This window comes from Myotis daubentonii, chromosome 1 (assembly GCF_963259705.1).
Source record: "Myotis daubentonii chromosome 1, mMyoDau2.1, whole genome shotgun sequence".
NCBI lineage: Eukaryota > Metazoa > Chordata > Mammalia > Chiroptera > Vespertilionidae > Myotis > Myotis daubentonii.
The window spans coordinates 178,609,565-178,625,672 of record NC_081840.1 but is presented as its reverse complement, the minus strand read 5'-3'; the positions used below and the strand labels follow the sequence as shown (position 1 = coordinate 178,625,672).

At 37.4% G+C, this 16,108-nt stretch overlaps 1 protein-coding gene across 2 annotated transcripts in view; it reads left to right on the top strand.

Moving 5' to 3' along the window:
- The window catches only part of GPAT3 (glycerol-3-phosphate acyltransferase 3), a 67,375-nt gene that overhangs the window by 45,121 nt on the left and 6,146 nt on the right, over positions 1–16,108 (top strand). For both annotated transcript variants that reach the window (XM_059666399.1, XM_059666408.1), the window contains 6 exons: positions 4,279–4,549; positions 8,319–8,393; positions 8,901–8,990; positions 10,712–10,805; positions 14,282–14,397; positions 15,598–15,653. In XM_059666399.1, coding sequence (XP_059522382.1) covers positions 4,279–4,549; positions 8,319–8,393; positions 8,901–8,990; positions 10,712–10,805; positions 14,282–14,397; positions 15,598–15,653 — 702 coding nt within the window. The remainder of the gene's footprint in view (positions 1–4,278; positions 4,550–8,318; positions 8,394–8,900; positions 8,991–10,711; positions 10,806–14,281; positions 14,398–15,597; positions 15,654–16,108) is intronic.

The following is a 16,108-nucleotide window of genomic DNA, read 5'->3' as shown; positions in this document are numbered from 1 at the left end:
GGGGAAAAAATCTTCCTTAAGGTGGAATCATCAATAGATGTTAATTACCACTGGGAGGAAGTTTGAGGAGTAGAATATTTCTATAGTTTCAAAGTATCTTCCCTTTATAGATAGTTATTGATATAAGTATGTACTTATTAATCAAAAAGAGAAAAACAGTTAACTTTACCGTGGAAAAATCTGGTAAGCACTAACTATCTTAAACCAAGTGATCAAAGTTAAACGTCTCCATTATGGGACTAACTATAACATGCCTCCCCTGTGATGCACTGAGAAGGATGTAACATGACTTACATAGTATTTCTGCCAAAAGTGTACACGGCCTGTGTCTAATTATGAAGAGACATCGGATCAACCCAAGTTAAGAAACATTCTACAAAATGTGGCTTGTACTCTTAAAAATACCAATACCTTTGAAAAACAAAGAAAGGCTGATGAACCTTTTCATATTAAAGGAGACTTGACCTGTAAATATAATGTATGGTCCTGGGTTGAATCCTGGACCAGAAATTAAAACAATCTAATGAGTGATATTACTGGGATAATTGTCAAAATTTGAATAAGGGCTATAGCACAGATACTACTAGTATTGCAATAATGTTAATTACTGACATTTTTCTGATTTTGATAAGTATACTGTGGTTAAATAAGTGAAACTCCATGTGCAAAGGAAATCTGTGCTGAACTATTTGAGGGTAAAGGGGATAATGCCTGCAATTCATTCTCACATGGTTCAGGAAAAAGTATCTTTTTATACTTATAGAGACAGAACAATAAGGCAAATGTGTCAAAATGTTGGCAATTAATAATGCTGGATGAAGTGCACTATTGTTGCAACTTTTCTGTATATTTGAAATTATTAAACAAAAATCTTCCTGGGAGTGTAATTGCTGGCTCTTGGGCTATGAATATCTTTAAATTTACCAGATGGTGCCAAATCATTTTTCAGCGTGGTTGTACTAATTACATTCCCATTGTCCCAAGTCTTCACAAACACTTAATATTATTCAATTTAATTTTTTTTATCAATCCTTATGGGCATGAAATTGTGGTTTTAGTTTGCATTTCTCTAATCATAGTGAAGTTGAACATCTTTGAAATGTTTAGTCATTGAAGCTTACTGTTTTTGTGATTTACTTGCTGTATTCTTAGCTAAAATTTTTACTGTGTTCTTTGACTTTTTCTTTTAAATTTATTGTATGTCTTAATATATTTTGGAATTCAATCCATTGCAATTAGATGCATTACAGTTACCCACATACTTTTGAAAGAGGCTTAATGAAAATATAAAATTGAGTTATATTTTATTTGAGTTTCACAGAATAAAGTAGGTCAGGGGGCAGAGAAAATATTGTACATCAAGGCTAGGGACTAGGGACCTGGCTTCAGATCTTTCCTGGCTCAGCTGAATAATATGAGCCACCTTGAACTTGCTTTCTTATCTCTGGCCCCTCTGGAAAAGGTTATTTTTAGAAGGGCTGTCCACTGTCTCTAGTGTGTTTCATTTAGAGATTTGCTGAATAACTTGTTCTTCCTTCCTCCTCTAGACTTAAAAAAATTCTATATATTGCTAAATAATGAAACTCTTGCACTGCTAAATTTAGGCTAATAGTTGGATTGAGTAACCTGCTTTTTGTATTGCAGTGCCCAAGAGTAAGAGGGTAGTTCAGTAGTGACACTGTCTTGGGTCATTCTCTGATACTAATTTTCAGAGATGGTGGAGAAAGGTTAAATCACTTAAGAGTTGACTGCTGAAAAAGATAGTCTAATAATCATTCAAGAACTTGGTTTTTTATGCTAATTCTTTTTTAAAATAATATATCTTTTTATATATGTATTTTTATTGATTTCAGAGAGGAAGGGAGAGGGAGAGAGAGATAGAAACATCAATGATGAGAACCATTGATCAGCTGCCTCCTGCCCCCCCACCCCCACCCCCACAGTGGAGACCGAGCCCACAACCCAGGCATGTGCCCTTGACTGGAATAGAACCTGGGACCCTTCAGTCCGCAGGCCAACGCTCTATCCACTGAGCCAAACCAGCTAGGGCTATTATGCTAATTCTTAAGATGAAGGCATTAGCTTTACAAGTAGGCAAAAACAAACAAACCAAAACCACTCCAAAAACTCGAAAGTAAAGTTACAAAACTTTAACCCTGTAAGGAAACTAGAGAACCATCCCCCCATTTTATAAAGGACACCAAGTTAGGGGATTTATCTATCAATCACAGTCATAGAGCTGGTTGTTGTCCTAAACAGCACTTGACTTTGGAATCCAGGTCTTCATTACTTTCTACTCCAGTGCCTTATGCTGCTGTTCCTTCAAAAAACCTGATACATTACAGTTCCCTCGATACACAAGTTCTCCAGAGGATAGGTAATATAGTACTTTTCACTTTCCTCACTGATTTCCTAGGGAACTGGAAAGTGAGAAAATCAAAGGAGGTCTTTTTCAGGGAATTCAACACTTTAATCTTCACCTAAAAAAAAAAAGAGAGACTTTTCTGATGTAGGAAATACATTTTTTTTCTTTGTGACACACCTCAGAGAGACAAATGGATAGTTATATCATTGTGTACATAGTTACTCTTTATTCTTTTTTTGTAAAATATATTTTATTGATTTTTCCACAGAGAGGAAAGGAGAGGGATAGAGAGTCAGAAACATCGATGAGAGAGAAACATCAATCAGCTGCCTCCTGCACACCCCCTACTGGGTATATGCCCACAACCAAGGTACATGCCCTTGACCGGAATCGAACCTGGGACCCTTCAGTCCAAAGGCCAATGCTCTATCCACTGAGCCAAACTGGTTATGGCTACTCTTTATTCTTCAAAGACCTTCTCATCAATTTTTCTTTTTTGGTAGTTAGAACTGAGTAGTAGTAGTCATTTTTTAATTTACAAACTTCTGCTACTTGAAAAACCTTTGAATTATTTTCTTTATGGAAAATACAATCTATACATATAAAAGGCTAATATGAAAAGTGTCCCCTTGGGGATTCGACCGGGAGACCGGGAGTTCAATTACGCGCTATGACATGTACTGACCACCTGGGGGTGGCGCAGAATGAAGGAAGGCTTCGGCTGGCACCTGGCAGCTGGGGAAGAGAGACCCAAGCTGGCATCTGGAAGGCCCCGATCAGCCCTGATCTCTGGCCAGGCCTAGGGACCCTCCCGTACACGAATTTTGTGCACCGGACCTCTAGTAACAGTATAAAGAGGAAAACTCTAATCTTATTGTCCAGAGATAACTACTTAATGTCCTTCTTAACATTTTTTCAATGTATATATGTTTCATAGAGATCTTGCCTTTTTTTTTCACTTAATGTTAGAATATTTATTAATGGATGCATTCTATTTCATCGTCTGGAAAGATTATAATGGAAAATGCTACAGTGAATACTCTGGCCTACAATTCTGATTATTATTATTATTATTATTTTTATTATTATTATTAGTTAAGGTATTACAAATATGTCCTCATCCCCCCCATTAACCCCCAACCTCCCCTGTGATTATTTTTTTATGGCAGATTCTTAGAATTGGAATTATTGAATTATCAGCAAAACTATTTTTTTTTTAGTCTCTTCATGCCGAACAGACTTTGGCAAAGTTGTTACCAGTTCCATACTCAATACAAATTGAGTATGAGAGTAACTGTATTATTTCTATCTTTGAAATTTATCACTAAAAATGTTGCTGATTTAACAATATAAATAGGCCAGTCTAAGTCACCTTTCTTTGATTACTGTAAGTTTTTACATACTAACTATTTATGTTGTTTCTGTAAATTCAGTTCATGAATTTTGCTTACTTTTCTGTAGCAACCTGTGCTTTTCTTGTAAAATAATTTTCACATATTAAAAACATCAACCTTTGCCTTTTGTGATAAATACCTTTTACCATTTTGCTTTGTTTTTTGCTTTATGGTTTTTATCAGGGGAGAACAGAAGTCTTTATTTTTATAGTCTAGATCTACACATGGGGAGAGTTTGCTTCTGTGAGTTCTTTCACTAATGGTGTGGAAGGAGGAAATGCAAGCAAGAAGGCCATTGAGGACCAAGATTCCTCTTTGTAAAGCGAAATCCTTGGGTAGGGGCCATTTCATGCAGACTTGGTGATTTTACCTCTTCTCTCACTGCAGTTGCTTGTCTTGTAAATATGAAATCTGCCATATGATCTGTTAAATTTATTTGTTTTGTGCACAGTTGGCCCTTTGGCCATTTCTTAAATATGTCCTATAGCATTTCCTCATGTCCTGATGCTTTCTTTTAAGGTATTATCCAAAGAGATAAGTCACCAATGGAAAAAGGGCTCTCTGGTCTGCGAGGAAGGGACTTTGAGCTGTCTGATGCGTTTTATTTCTCCAAGAAGGGATTGGAAGCCATTGTGGAAGATGAAGTGACCCAGAGATTCTCCTCAGAGGAGCTAGTGTCATGGAATCTCCTCACAAGGACCAATATAAATTTCCAGTACATCAGTCTGCGGCTCACCATGGTGTGGGTGCTGGGCGTCATAATACGCTACTGTGTCCTATTGCCTTTGAGGTAGGTTCCTGCCCGGGGGTTTGATGGTATAATTGGTTCAACTTTCTTTTAAATCATGTATGTAATGGCCACATGTGAGTATTATGGTACTAGCCTCACTCCTTCCCACTTAAGAAAACACCATCAGGAATGTATTAAGTATCTATTCTCCTTTCACGTCTCCTCCTCTTCCTCCCCAAATTAAGGTGTGTATTCAGAATCTATTATATATTAGTCTGGATCCACGTTACACTTTCCATCATAGATAATTTGATGGATAGAAAAGGGAAATGAGAAAAAAGAAGAGGTTTTACAGTTTCACACTCACTGTGTGATAAACAAACTATAACTGTCTCTCTGCTGGTCTGTAGTGTTTCATAGCTGCCTAGGAGAGGAAACATTCCCGAGAGTGGTTACCACATGGGAGAGAGCCATTCAGTAGAGTGAATGTGTTCCATCCACATCCATTTATGATCACTCACTTTTCTTATTAAAAGTTCCACGTCTGGGTCTCTTTCTGGTTCTGAGTTTGAGTGCCACCTGATGAGGAGGTATCCTCAAGCTCTACTGACTGGAACCATGGTATGGAACTAGAGTAGAAGAGGGAACACTGGACATTGGGATGTAGTGCAGGTGACTAAGGCTTGTTTAGTATGGTGGTGGCAGGTAGTATGTATGTGTATCAGTCATAACATTCCTGTTTATTGTCTTGCTTCATTTCCCTTGGACATGGCCTTGGTATCCTCTCAATAGAGCGTTCCAGGCAGTCGCTATCAGCCAACAAAAATTGGTACATAACTTGAAACCTCTTTACCATCCCTAGGGTGGCCTATACTTGCCTCATTCAGATTTATTACAGGGGAGAAGATTGCTTAAGTATAAGCAAAGGCACATTTCTAAGAAACTCTTTCTGCTTTCCTGTGCTCATGTTGCCAGTGACTAGATATTGGGGGCATGTTACGTCTTTTGGGAATCATTTCAGCTCTAATAACAAAGTGAAATTCAGGGTTTCATATACACTTCTGTTTTTGTTTTAAATCCTCATCTGAAGACATACTAAGGAAAGGGGCGGGGGGGGGGGGGAAGAGAGAGAGAGAGAGAGAGAGAGAGAGAGAGAGAGAGAGAGATCTTTTTTATGTGCCCCAATCAGGAATCAAACTCAGGTATGTTCCCTGACCAGGAATTGATCCAGCAGTGTTTTGGTGTACAGGATGACACTCAACCAGCTGAGACACTCCACACTCCAGCAGGGCTTTATATACACTTTTGCTTGAACCTTAAGCCAGTGTGGGGTTCATGTACTCGGGGATGCCCAAAACTATCTAATTGCATGCTATGGAAGGCAATATTCAAGCTTTTATTTATTGGAAGTTTCTAGTTTATTATAATTAGAGCTTCCATTTATTGTTTTTATTCTTAAAAAGAAATGAAACCTCAGTGAAGCTGAATATATAGATAAGCTCTTCTATCTTCACTTGGTCCATTGATCAGGCACCATATCCCAAGCAGCCATTGAGAACAGTGAGGATTTCACAACAGAGTCTTGAGATTCCCTCATTTCTTGGTTAGCTTTCACCTGCTGTGGGTGTCCAGCAAATAGTGTTATGATTTTATTATCTAGTTTAAATTAAATTAATGCACATACAATAGATGTGACATAAAAGATTCTTGCAAAGAAACCAGGTTTAAGATAATCCTGTAATGTAAGCATCCAAGAACAAGAAGAAATGGCAAAATTAAGATTCCTACTCTTACTACAAACTCTTCATTATGAAAGAATTGCTTTAAAACTGGTGTTTAAAAGAAGGAATTGCTATAAAGTAAGCATAAAAAAACCCCCAGATTGTGCTAAAAATGATTGTGTTGGTGGTCGTACAACTCTGTGAATATGCCAAAAACAATTGGATTATACATTTTAAATGGGTGAATTTTATGATATGTGAATTGTAGCTCCATAAAGCTCTTAAAAAACCTCATAAACAGATTGTGGCTGAAAACTTTGTGTCATCTAAGAGAATTCTCCTGTTTGCTCACTTCAACTGGAAAAGAGAATTTTCTGGCTTGTTGGTCTAGCAGACAAAAACCTTCAATGGTTTGGAACATAATTGTTAGACATGTTGAAATGTCAACCCTTCTGATTTAATGTGTAGGAACAAGTGATTCTCCTTAGATCAAGATGGCAAAACATTTTAAAACTTTTGCATAATTGATGGTTAAGATTAAAACAGCTATTTAGTTATCATCAGTGACTGACATGAAAGTATGGCAACTAAAGGAAGCTTAATTTGACCTTCTATTGCTGTGTCAAAACGTGTTAAACTGCCCTAGCAAGTTTGAGTGGATAGAGCTCGGCCTACGGACCAGAGGGTCCCAGGTTCGATTCCTGATCAAGGGCACGTTACATAGATTGCAGGCTCATCCCGGGGGCTTGTGCGTGAGGCAACCAATCAATGTATCTTGATGTTTCTCTATCTGTCTCTCCCCCTCCCTTCCATTCTCTTTATTTTTTATTTTTTTAAATATATTTTTATTGATTTCAGAGAAGAAGGGAAAGGGAGAGAGAGATAGAAACATCAATGATGAGAGAGAATCATTGATTGGCTGCCTCCTGCACTCCTCACACTAGGGATCAAGCCAGCAACCCAGGCATTTGCCTTGACTGAGAATCGAACCGTGACGTTCTGTTTCCTAGGTCAATGCTCAACCACTGAGCCACATGGCTGGGCTCCACTCTCTTTAATGGGAAAATATCAGGTGAAGATTAACAACAACAACAACAACAACAACAACAAAAAGGTGTTAAACCAAGACTTTAATACCCGTATGAGGTGTTTATGAGGAAATCCATTTATTCTGAAAGATTATAAAACTCAACTTTTTCTTTTTGAGTAATTCTATTTAATTTCTAAAGTGATATTATTTTTGAAGTTATTGAAATATATATTAAAAGCACTTTTCAAAAATGAAAAAATGTCTGTGTGGAGATTTAAAATATTGTCAGTCATCTTGTTTGCTAACTTTCAAGTTATCTCGAACTGTCCAAAGGAACAACCATTAGGTTTGCATTGAGGAATATATAATTTGGAGTTCTTAGTATGAATGAGCCTGTAAGTACAGCTTATTTTGCCATCTGCTATAAATTTTAAATATACTCAAGAAAATTTTGAATTGTACCCTTTTGGTTACCTGTCATTAAAAAAACCCAGGAAAACCAAGTGATTTTCAGACCTTTGCAAGATATTTTCTTTTACAGCCTTATCACACCACACCAAAGTACCCTGAACAAAACACAATGACTACTTTCAACCTGAAATGACTCCTTTATACAACATAAATCTATTTTGTATAGAAGTTACTATGTATTAATTTAAGCAATTCAGGATAATTTAAAAATTAAAATAATAAAGCAGATGGTCAAGACTTTTCATTTGTTCCCTTCACTAGCCCACTTAACACTCTGATGATTATGTAGATTGAACTTGATGGTTTGTGAATTGATTTCCAGGCCTTCTCTGTGTATTATAGACGATTCATGTGCCTGCTGTTATTTTGAAAATGTCATCATTTTCCATACATTGTCTTGAGACTGCTTTTTTTGCTCTCAAAATGTACCAAGGATCGTTCTTCCATGTCAGAACCTATAGATTTATCCAGTTCTTATGGCTGCACCATATCCCATAGCATGGATGCCCCACAACTTATCCACAATTTTGTTATTTGTGAAGTTTCAGGTTATTTTCCTTTACCCCTACTATTCAACTAAACATTTGCATCCCCTTTCCTTTTACAGGGTTACCTTGGCTTTCATTGGGATCAGCTTGTTGGTTATTGGAACGACACTGGTTGGGCAGCTTCCAGACAGCAGGTGACATGTTTCCTTTCACAGCCGCAAATAGGATTGTCCTTTTCTTAGCTATATCCACAAAGAGAATATTTGATGAATTCCAATGTACAGTATCAAATCTATGGCCTCAACACATTTGTTAACATCCTGCTTACTTCATATTCTCAAACATACTTTCATGTAAGTCCCAAGAAGTTGTATTTTCAAAGGGAAAAGAAAGAGAAGAAAGAAAATGACTGAAGAACTTAAGGAAAGCGAGAGTCTTATAATATTGTCAGCCTCATAGGGCTGAGACCAAAGAAGCTTCAGCTTCTCTTGATGAGGAACTTATCGGGAGAGTCGAGTCGGGAGGGAGCTACTTTCCTTCAGCATGTTGTCCTAAGTGCCTCAGTGAGACTATGAGAATTGAACTGTGCTCGTGTTTCAGAGCACAGGCTGCTACTGTGAAGGAGCACGTTAAAGCTTTTATTGTATTATTTCCTAGGAGTGCCCAGAACGGCACAATAAAATGTTTTTTCTTTCCTTCAGTTTAAAAACCTGGCTAAGTGAGCTGGTCCACCTGACCTGCTGCCGGATCTGTGTGCGCGCCCTCTCCGGGACCATTCATTATCACAACAGGTGAGTGTCTGCTGGCTTCGGGCCTGGCTTTCTCTAGGTCAGGTCAGTGCGTGTGGACAGGTGAAATGAGAGGACTTCCTGTGTGTTCATCCCTACCTCTTAGAGTGTCAGAGACATAATCACTCACAAAACCTCTTTAAAAAAGCAGTCCGTTTGCAGAAGGAACATACCAATAAACATGTAATGACACTTGGTCATTGGGCATTTGTGGTGTGCAGGGCAGGCCTGTGCTTCTCGAGGTCTTCCCTCTAAGAGGTGCTGTTTTCCTGTTTGACAGGGGAAGAAACGGGGGCTCTGGGATTGGTTGTCTGGGATTGCATAGTAAGTGGCAGTCAGATTTTGAATGAGATCCGTCTGACTTAAACAGTGGTGAAGGTGACAGGCCTTCAGTGTGGTTGAAGGAGGACCAGACTTGGAATCTGGAGGCCTAGTCTCTGGTCTCATTCCTGCTCCTCCTAAAATTCCATAACTGAGCCTTAATACGGACCCCGACATTCTGCTTCCCTTACCTTAGTTGTAGAGGGTAATGGTAGCTAAGTGAAGTTATAAGCTAAATGAGAGGAGTTTTGATTTCTAACTTTTCTATTAACTCAACTTTATTTTTTCTTACATTTAACATCATTGTTTTAAAAGTTCTGGGACAAGCCTCTAATTTTTCAGTGTCTGGGTCCTTCTATTTCATTTGTGGAAGGGAAACAGTTTATTATTTGGCTTTCCCGTGTGACACCAACATAAAAGGCCCCTTCAATTTCTAAAATTATATGATTTTGTAATTGGGCTGTGAGTTTTGGGGTGAGGAGTAGAAGAAAATGCTTCGGAAGAAATGTGAGCAGAGGAGATACCTTCCACAGGAAAGGTGCTTTAATTACATAGAGAGGAATTCATAACTTTTTATAGAATTGCCTCTCATTTTAAGGAAAACATGCTAAAGCTGTGCGTTTGGTTTCCTTTCTTCTCAGCAGAGAACCAAAGAAAATTGCTTTGCTTTATTAGTGTCCAGTACTGGTTGAACTCTAAGACAGAGGTCAGCAAACTAAACTATGGGCCCGTCGGCCACATGTGTCCCACCATCTGTTTTCTGTAAATAAAGTTTTAGTGAACACAGCCATGCTCACTCATTTACATATTTTCTGTGGTTGCCTTGTGCCAAAACAGCAGAGTCCTATAGTTTTGACAGATTGGCTGGCTTGCAAAGCTTAAAGCATTTACTCTCTGGCCTGTGACAGGAAAAGTTTGCCAACTTCTGTTTTAGGGGGATAGAAGGGAGAAAGGAACCAATAGGAATTTTACTCTGTGGATCACCGTGAAGGCTCTAAAAGTGATGCTATGAAGATGAAAATAACAGGAAAATGCTTATGGTAAAATGAATGAAACTTATCACAAAATTTATTAAAATTATAGAATCTTTATAACTTAGTCTAATATTTTAAAATTATATTTGCATCATAAAAGGAAAATCTGGTCATTACAAAAAATGACATAAAAATATATAAAGGGAAAGTCAGGGGTTCCTTTTCCTATACTCTTACCCCAATCTGATTCACCACTGTTTAAATCAGATAGACCCCCAGAGACAACCTTTTTAAGGTGGGCCCATCTACTATGAACTTTATTTTTTTACTGAACTTTTTAAAACATAATAGGATGAATCTCTACATGCTGTTCTGCTAAATAGTTGCCATTTTTCAATGTTTAGTATTTACCATTGTTTGTGATTGCAGGCAGTACAAACCCCAGAAGGGAGGCATTTGTGTTGCTAACCATACCTCCCCAATAGATGTTTTGATCTTAACAACGGATGGATGCTATGCTATGGTAAGAGCAGCTTATTGATATTTCAAGTAGTTCCATGTTTTGTGGCTTGCTCCAATTTTAAATTTATTTGGGCACAAATCGTAAAGTTTTATATTACAAAGTGATTGGGTTATACTACTGTAGCTATATGTTATGTAATATATTTACATGAACATATAGTGTAAGAAAAAGAAAGAAAAAAACATTATATTTAAGGTAATAAAAATTTGACTTACTAAAATGCAGACACACTTGAGTTTAATAGGACTTTATCAAGTTGATTCCATCTTGCTTCTAAAATCCCTGTGATGTTTAATAACACTTTCAGAGATTAATGTCTTCCTCCTTAGATCTGTGAAAATCCCTTACCAGCCAAGTTAGTTCTGCCTTCCTTCAGGGAGTCACAAGCAATTTAAAACAAACAAACAAACAAACAATTCCTTTAATAGAGATTAAAAAAGAAAGGCAAATATTTATACCACATTGTCTTTTTCAATTCTTGTCTAAAGCCCTAAAATAAAAAAGAAAACCCTACCCAAACCCCATAACCCACCGTCTTGGGGGATCCTCTTTTCATATCCCTTAGTGGTGGTGGCTTGGGCTTCAGGAAGAGCAGATGGATTTTTTTTTCTCACTTCTCAGCTCCAGTGACTGACAGTCGTGGTTGATGTACTTTTCTGGGGAGGCATTTGAAGGAAGCCACTATTCATTGTCTGCTGTAGATAGGAGAGTGGGAATTCTGGCACGCTGTGGTATTTGACTGTACACAGGTTATGCAATCACTGAGGGGGTTTTGAAGGCCTTTGTGAAAACTCCTAACTTATTGCTAGGTATTTAATCTGCCTAAAATAGGAATTCAGATATGTAACACATTTTAACACATTGCTAACTTACTGTACTAATAAGTCATTGGGTTCTCTCTGAATCTAAGGGAGCATTAACCAACTTTCTGCAAGGACTTTGGGAATTGGTACTTCTTAACCTTTTTAAGGTTAGGAATCAGTAAATAGTTACGTAATAAGGAAAATAAACAAAGCACAACAACATATTTGTGCATCATACAAACATAATTCTGTGTCTAATTTCAATGTGTCTATGGATCTCCAGAAAGCCCTTCCAAGGAGCCTCAAGTTCACAACCCTTGATAGACCCCTTACCCCAGTGTAGTCCTGGGAGTCTATAATAATTCCTTGCATTTATGTGGATAGGCACTTTCACATCCATTATATTTGACCTTCCCTGTAATTCAGTGAAGTTAGAGTTGAGATTTTGTTATAGATAAGAAAACAGAGGTTCAGGCATTTTAACCAACTTACCTAATCATCATTTTATGTGTCTGAGACCATATTCATTTAGTGTCCTTGTCAACAAGAGTTGAGCATAACTCATTTGTGACTGAAGGTCTCAGAATTTTGTTGGCATTTTCTGTGCTTTTTGATCATGTGTAGTTGCAATTACAATATTAGTCAAGGTTATGAAAGCATACTACTTATGAACTTTCTAATGTGTTGAGTGATAGAAACCTAAAGCCATTTGAATTTCAATCAGAGGCAGGGGGCAGAAATGGAGGGAGGAAACTATTGCTACCCTCCAGAGGTCATATTTGTTTTCTTTTGGCTAAACATAGACTATATATTTGAAGAATGTTCAAGATCCCATCTCAGTGGCTTTTCAAAGTTTTTTCCTTCCTAAGCAAAGATCTCTACTTTTTTTTTTTTTTTTAAATTTCGCAGTATTTTACAACTCACATGGAAGTTGAAATAATAAAAATGTTACCATATCCATGTGCCCCTTATTCACACTTACCTATTGGTAATATTTGGCCCATTTGCTTTATTATTTGCATCCTCATATATTGGCTTTCTTTATAAAAATGCATGTAAACTACTTATATTTTAATATATTTATATTTAAAATTCCTAATGTTATTCTTTTTTTAAAAAAATATATTTTATTGACTTTTTTACAGAGAGGAAGGGAGAGAGATAGAGAGTTAGAAACATCGATCAGCTGCCTCCTGCACACTCCCTACTGGGTATGTGCCCACAACCAAGGTACATGCCCTTGACCGGAATCGAACCTGGGACCCTTCATTCCGCAGGCCGACACTCTATCCACTGAGCCAAACCAGTTAGGGCCCTAATGTTATTCTTAATACTGATATAATATTAGATATATGAGTCTACACAAATTTATAGGGTTCTTTCTTGCTTCCCCCAATCCATATTTTATCTTCCTTTTTTTCGCAGTGAGTGTCCTGTTTCCCAACAATATCAACTCATTTTCTCAATTCTATAATACATCCAAAATTGTTTCAGGATTGCTTCACCTGTTTTACTACGAGAAACAAATATAAGAATAATTCAGGGTATTTTGCAGTTCTCAGTAACCCATCCAAGATGAGGGGGTGTGCTCAAATACTGTCTTTATAAATTTCTTGGATTCCCATGCCCCCTTCCCCTCCACCTTGCTTCAGTGTTGTTCTTTTACTCATTTGAAATACAGCTGGGTTCATTTGCTTTCAGTTTGCCAGTCCCATCCTTGTTGATTTAATTTTTGAATATGTAGGACATTAATATGTTTCCAAATGTCAAAACATTTTTTGTTTAAAGGCATATTATCCCTTTCCTTCCATTCTACCGCATTCTTTTCTACCCGTGTAAGATTCCAATTTCATTGTTTTTGGTTATTCTTTATTTTTGTAGAGGTAAACAAATATATATGTATATTTCCCCTCCTGTCTCATACAAAAAGCATTATACTATATTTGCTCTCTGCAGGTTGCTTTTTCCGCATTTAATAATGTCTCTTGGAAATCATTAATCAGTCATAGAGTTCAACCTTGCTCTTTTCACAGAATGCATAGTAGTACTCCATTGGGTGTACTTTTCTAGGGAGTCATTTGAAGGAAGCCACTTCAACCTTGTGCACATGTATTTTCATTTTGTTGGAGTGAAATGGTCTATCTTCAGGATAAGTTTCTAGAAGTAGAATTATTGAGTTGAAGGATAAATATATATGCAGTTTTGAAAAGGTATTGCAAAATTTCCTCCCATGGGGATTATAATCTCCCCCATTCCAAGAAATGTACGACAGTGCCCGTGTCCCATAGCCTTGGTTTAGAGTACATTGTTAAGCTTTGGTTCTTTTTCAATCTGATAGGTGAGGGATGGTATTTCAGTGTAGTTTTAATTTGAATTTCTCTTGACTACTCTACTTTTTAAACCTATAGTATAGCTATTATATCAACATAGCTTAAAATTCAAAGGTGCTACTAAAGAACACCTTTTGCTTATATTTGGCCATTCATGTCCTTTGTATAGGCTAATAACTTTAGTCAGTAGAAGTAGATTGATCTTTTCTACTGGGGAATAAGAACTTACTCCTACTTAAACACACACACACACACACACACACACACACACACACACACACGCTTTTTTTGAACTGCTGTGCCTTTACATTTACATTTTTTCTCTTTCTGATGGTATTTCTAGGTTGGCCAGGTTCATGGTGGATTGATGGGAATTATTCAGAGAGCTATGGTTAAGGCTTGCCCACATGTCTGGTTTGAACGCTCAGAAATGAAAGATCGACACCTGGTTACCAAGAGGTAAGCAGTGACTCACTACCCATTTGCGTAGCATAAAATATGATAAATCTTGGCCTTCCTGCCCAAGAGGGCAGAACAGTGCTAAGATTAAAGCTAAAACATGGAGCTCTATTTGTGGTAGGCTTTTTCTGGTTACATCACCTGTCTTAGCTAGATTTTAAAAAGTTTTAATTCTGCAGGAATAGTGGAGCATATGATGAGATTAGAAAGCCCATCAGTTTATGTTGTGGTGATTTAGGTATAGTCCAGTTACTGAATTTTCAAAGTTAAAATTACTACCTAGAAAGTTAAATAATTTGTAACTGTTTGGTGAATTAATAGATTATATCTATCAATTAATAGGTTAATGTTTGCTGAAAGACTATTACCACTTAAATCTACCTGGAGACAGACAGAGCTAATCTCTATGAAACAGGATAAATCCCTCTGGGACTTGGGATAGAGATGAGCTACCAGAAACCTTTTTTGGGAAACCCTTTTTTGCCTGAGGCCTTTAACTGAAGGCACTCTGGCCATTGTTTCTATAAGCATGAAGGTGAGCCATGCTCTTAAGGATAAAATGAAAAGTATATTTATTGAAATCTGTTAGAATAACTACCCTCTAGATGGGGATAGCAGTGGGAGATTATTTAGCAGTGGGCCACTCTGGGGGCTGTAATCTCCCTGTCTCAGCCTTACTAGCTGCTGATGAGCAGTTGGAATTCAGGGCTGGCTGCAGGGAGGACAGAACCTAAGCCTGGAAGAATACAGGCTTTATTATGGTGCGTATTTCCTAGGAAAGTTCAGCCTGACCCATTTAAGGAATGTTTTACACTTAATGGCCATAGGCGGACAGGTCAAGCAATCAATATCCCCATTTTTCAGATGGAGTAATAAAGATACAGAAGAAAGGGCACAAAGCTCATGACAGGGACTCCAGAGCTCCTGTCATCTGACTGCCTAACATTTGTTTTTAAAGAGTGGGCAGAAGACACTGCCAATCACTCACTTTGAGATGAGAGAAATTGAACTAGTGCAGCTATCCTTACACTTCTTTATAAAGGGACCCACCTGAGTTTATTTTCTTGACTTATATCTTGTTTCTTTTCTCCTTATTGCTTTTCCATATATTTGTGACAGTAGAGTGTAGAGAATACCAAAGATGATTTCCATCTCTCTCTGTTTAAAGATGGAATTTTGATCCTTTATTTTTCTTCACAGACTACGAGAACACATTGCTGATAGGAAAAAATTACCCATATTAATCTTTCCTGAAGGTAAGAGAAAGACTGTCTACCAAGTTATAGTTGATAACAAGCACCAAAAGTGTATGAGGATTTGGATTGTTCTGGAATTGTCATTTTTAGCCTACATCTGCTGTCCTATGGGCATGGAAGTCTTACCTTTTTAATCTTAAAAGTTATTTCTGGGTAATGAACTTAGAAAGGTATTGTCCGTAACTTTTCCAAGGTCCTTATTTTAAATGTGTTGAAATTATTACGTGTTGTGAAGAAGTTGTATCTCTAAAGCATTCAATAATAAAGTAAAAGTTTCTCATTAGACCTGCTTGGAACTATCAAATTACTACTTAAGCAGGAATCAGTTTGTGAAACGGTAGTAAAATGTCTGTAATTTTGATATGATTTGAGTAATTTAAATTATTTTATATCATAGTAATTCCTCTTAACACCTCTTCACACCCCACCGCCACCCCCCCCCCCCCATGTTCTTG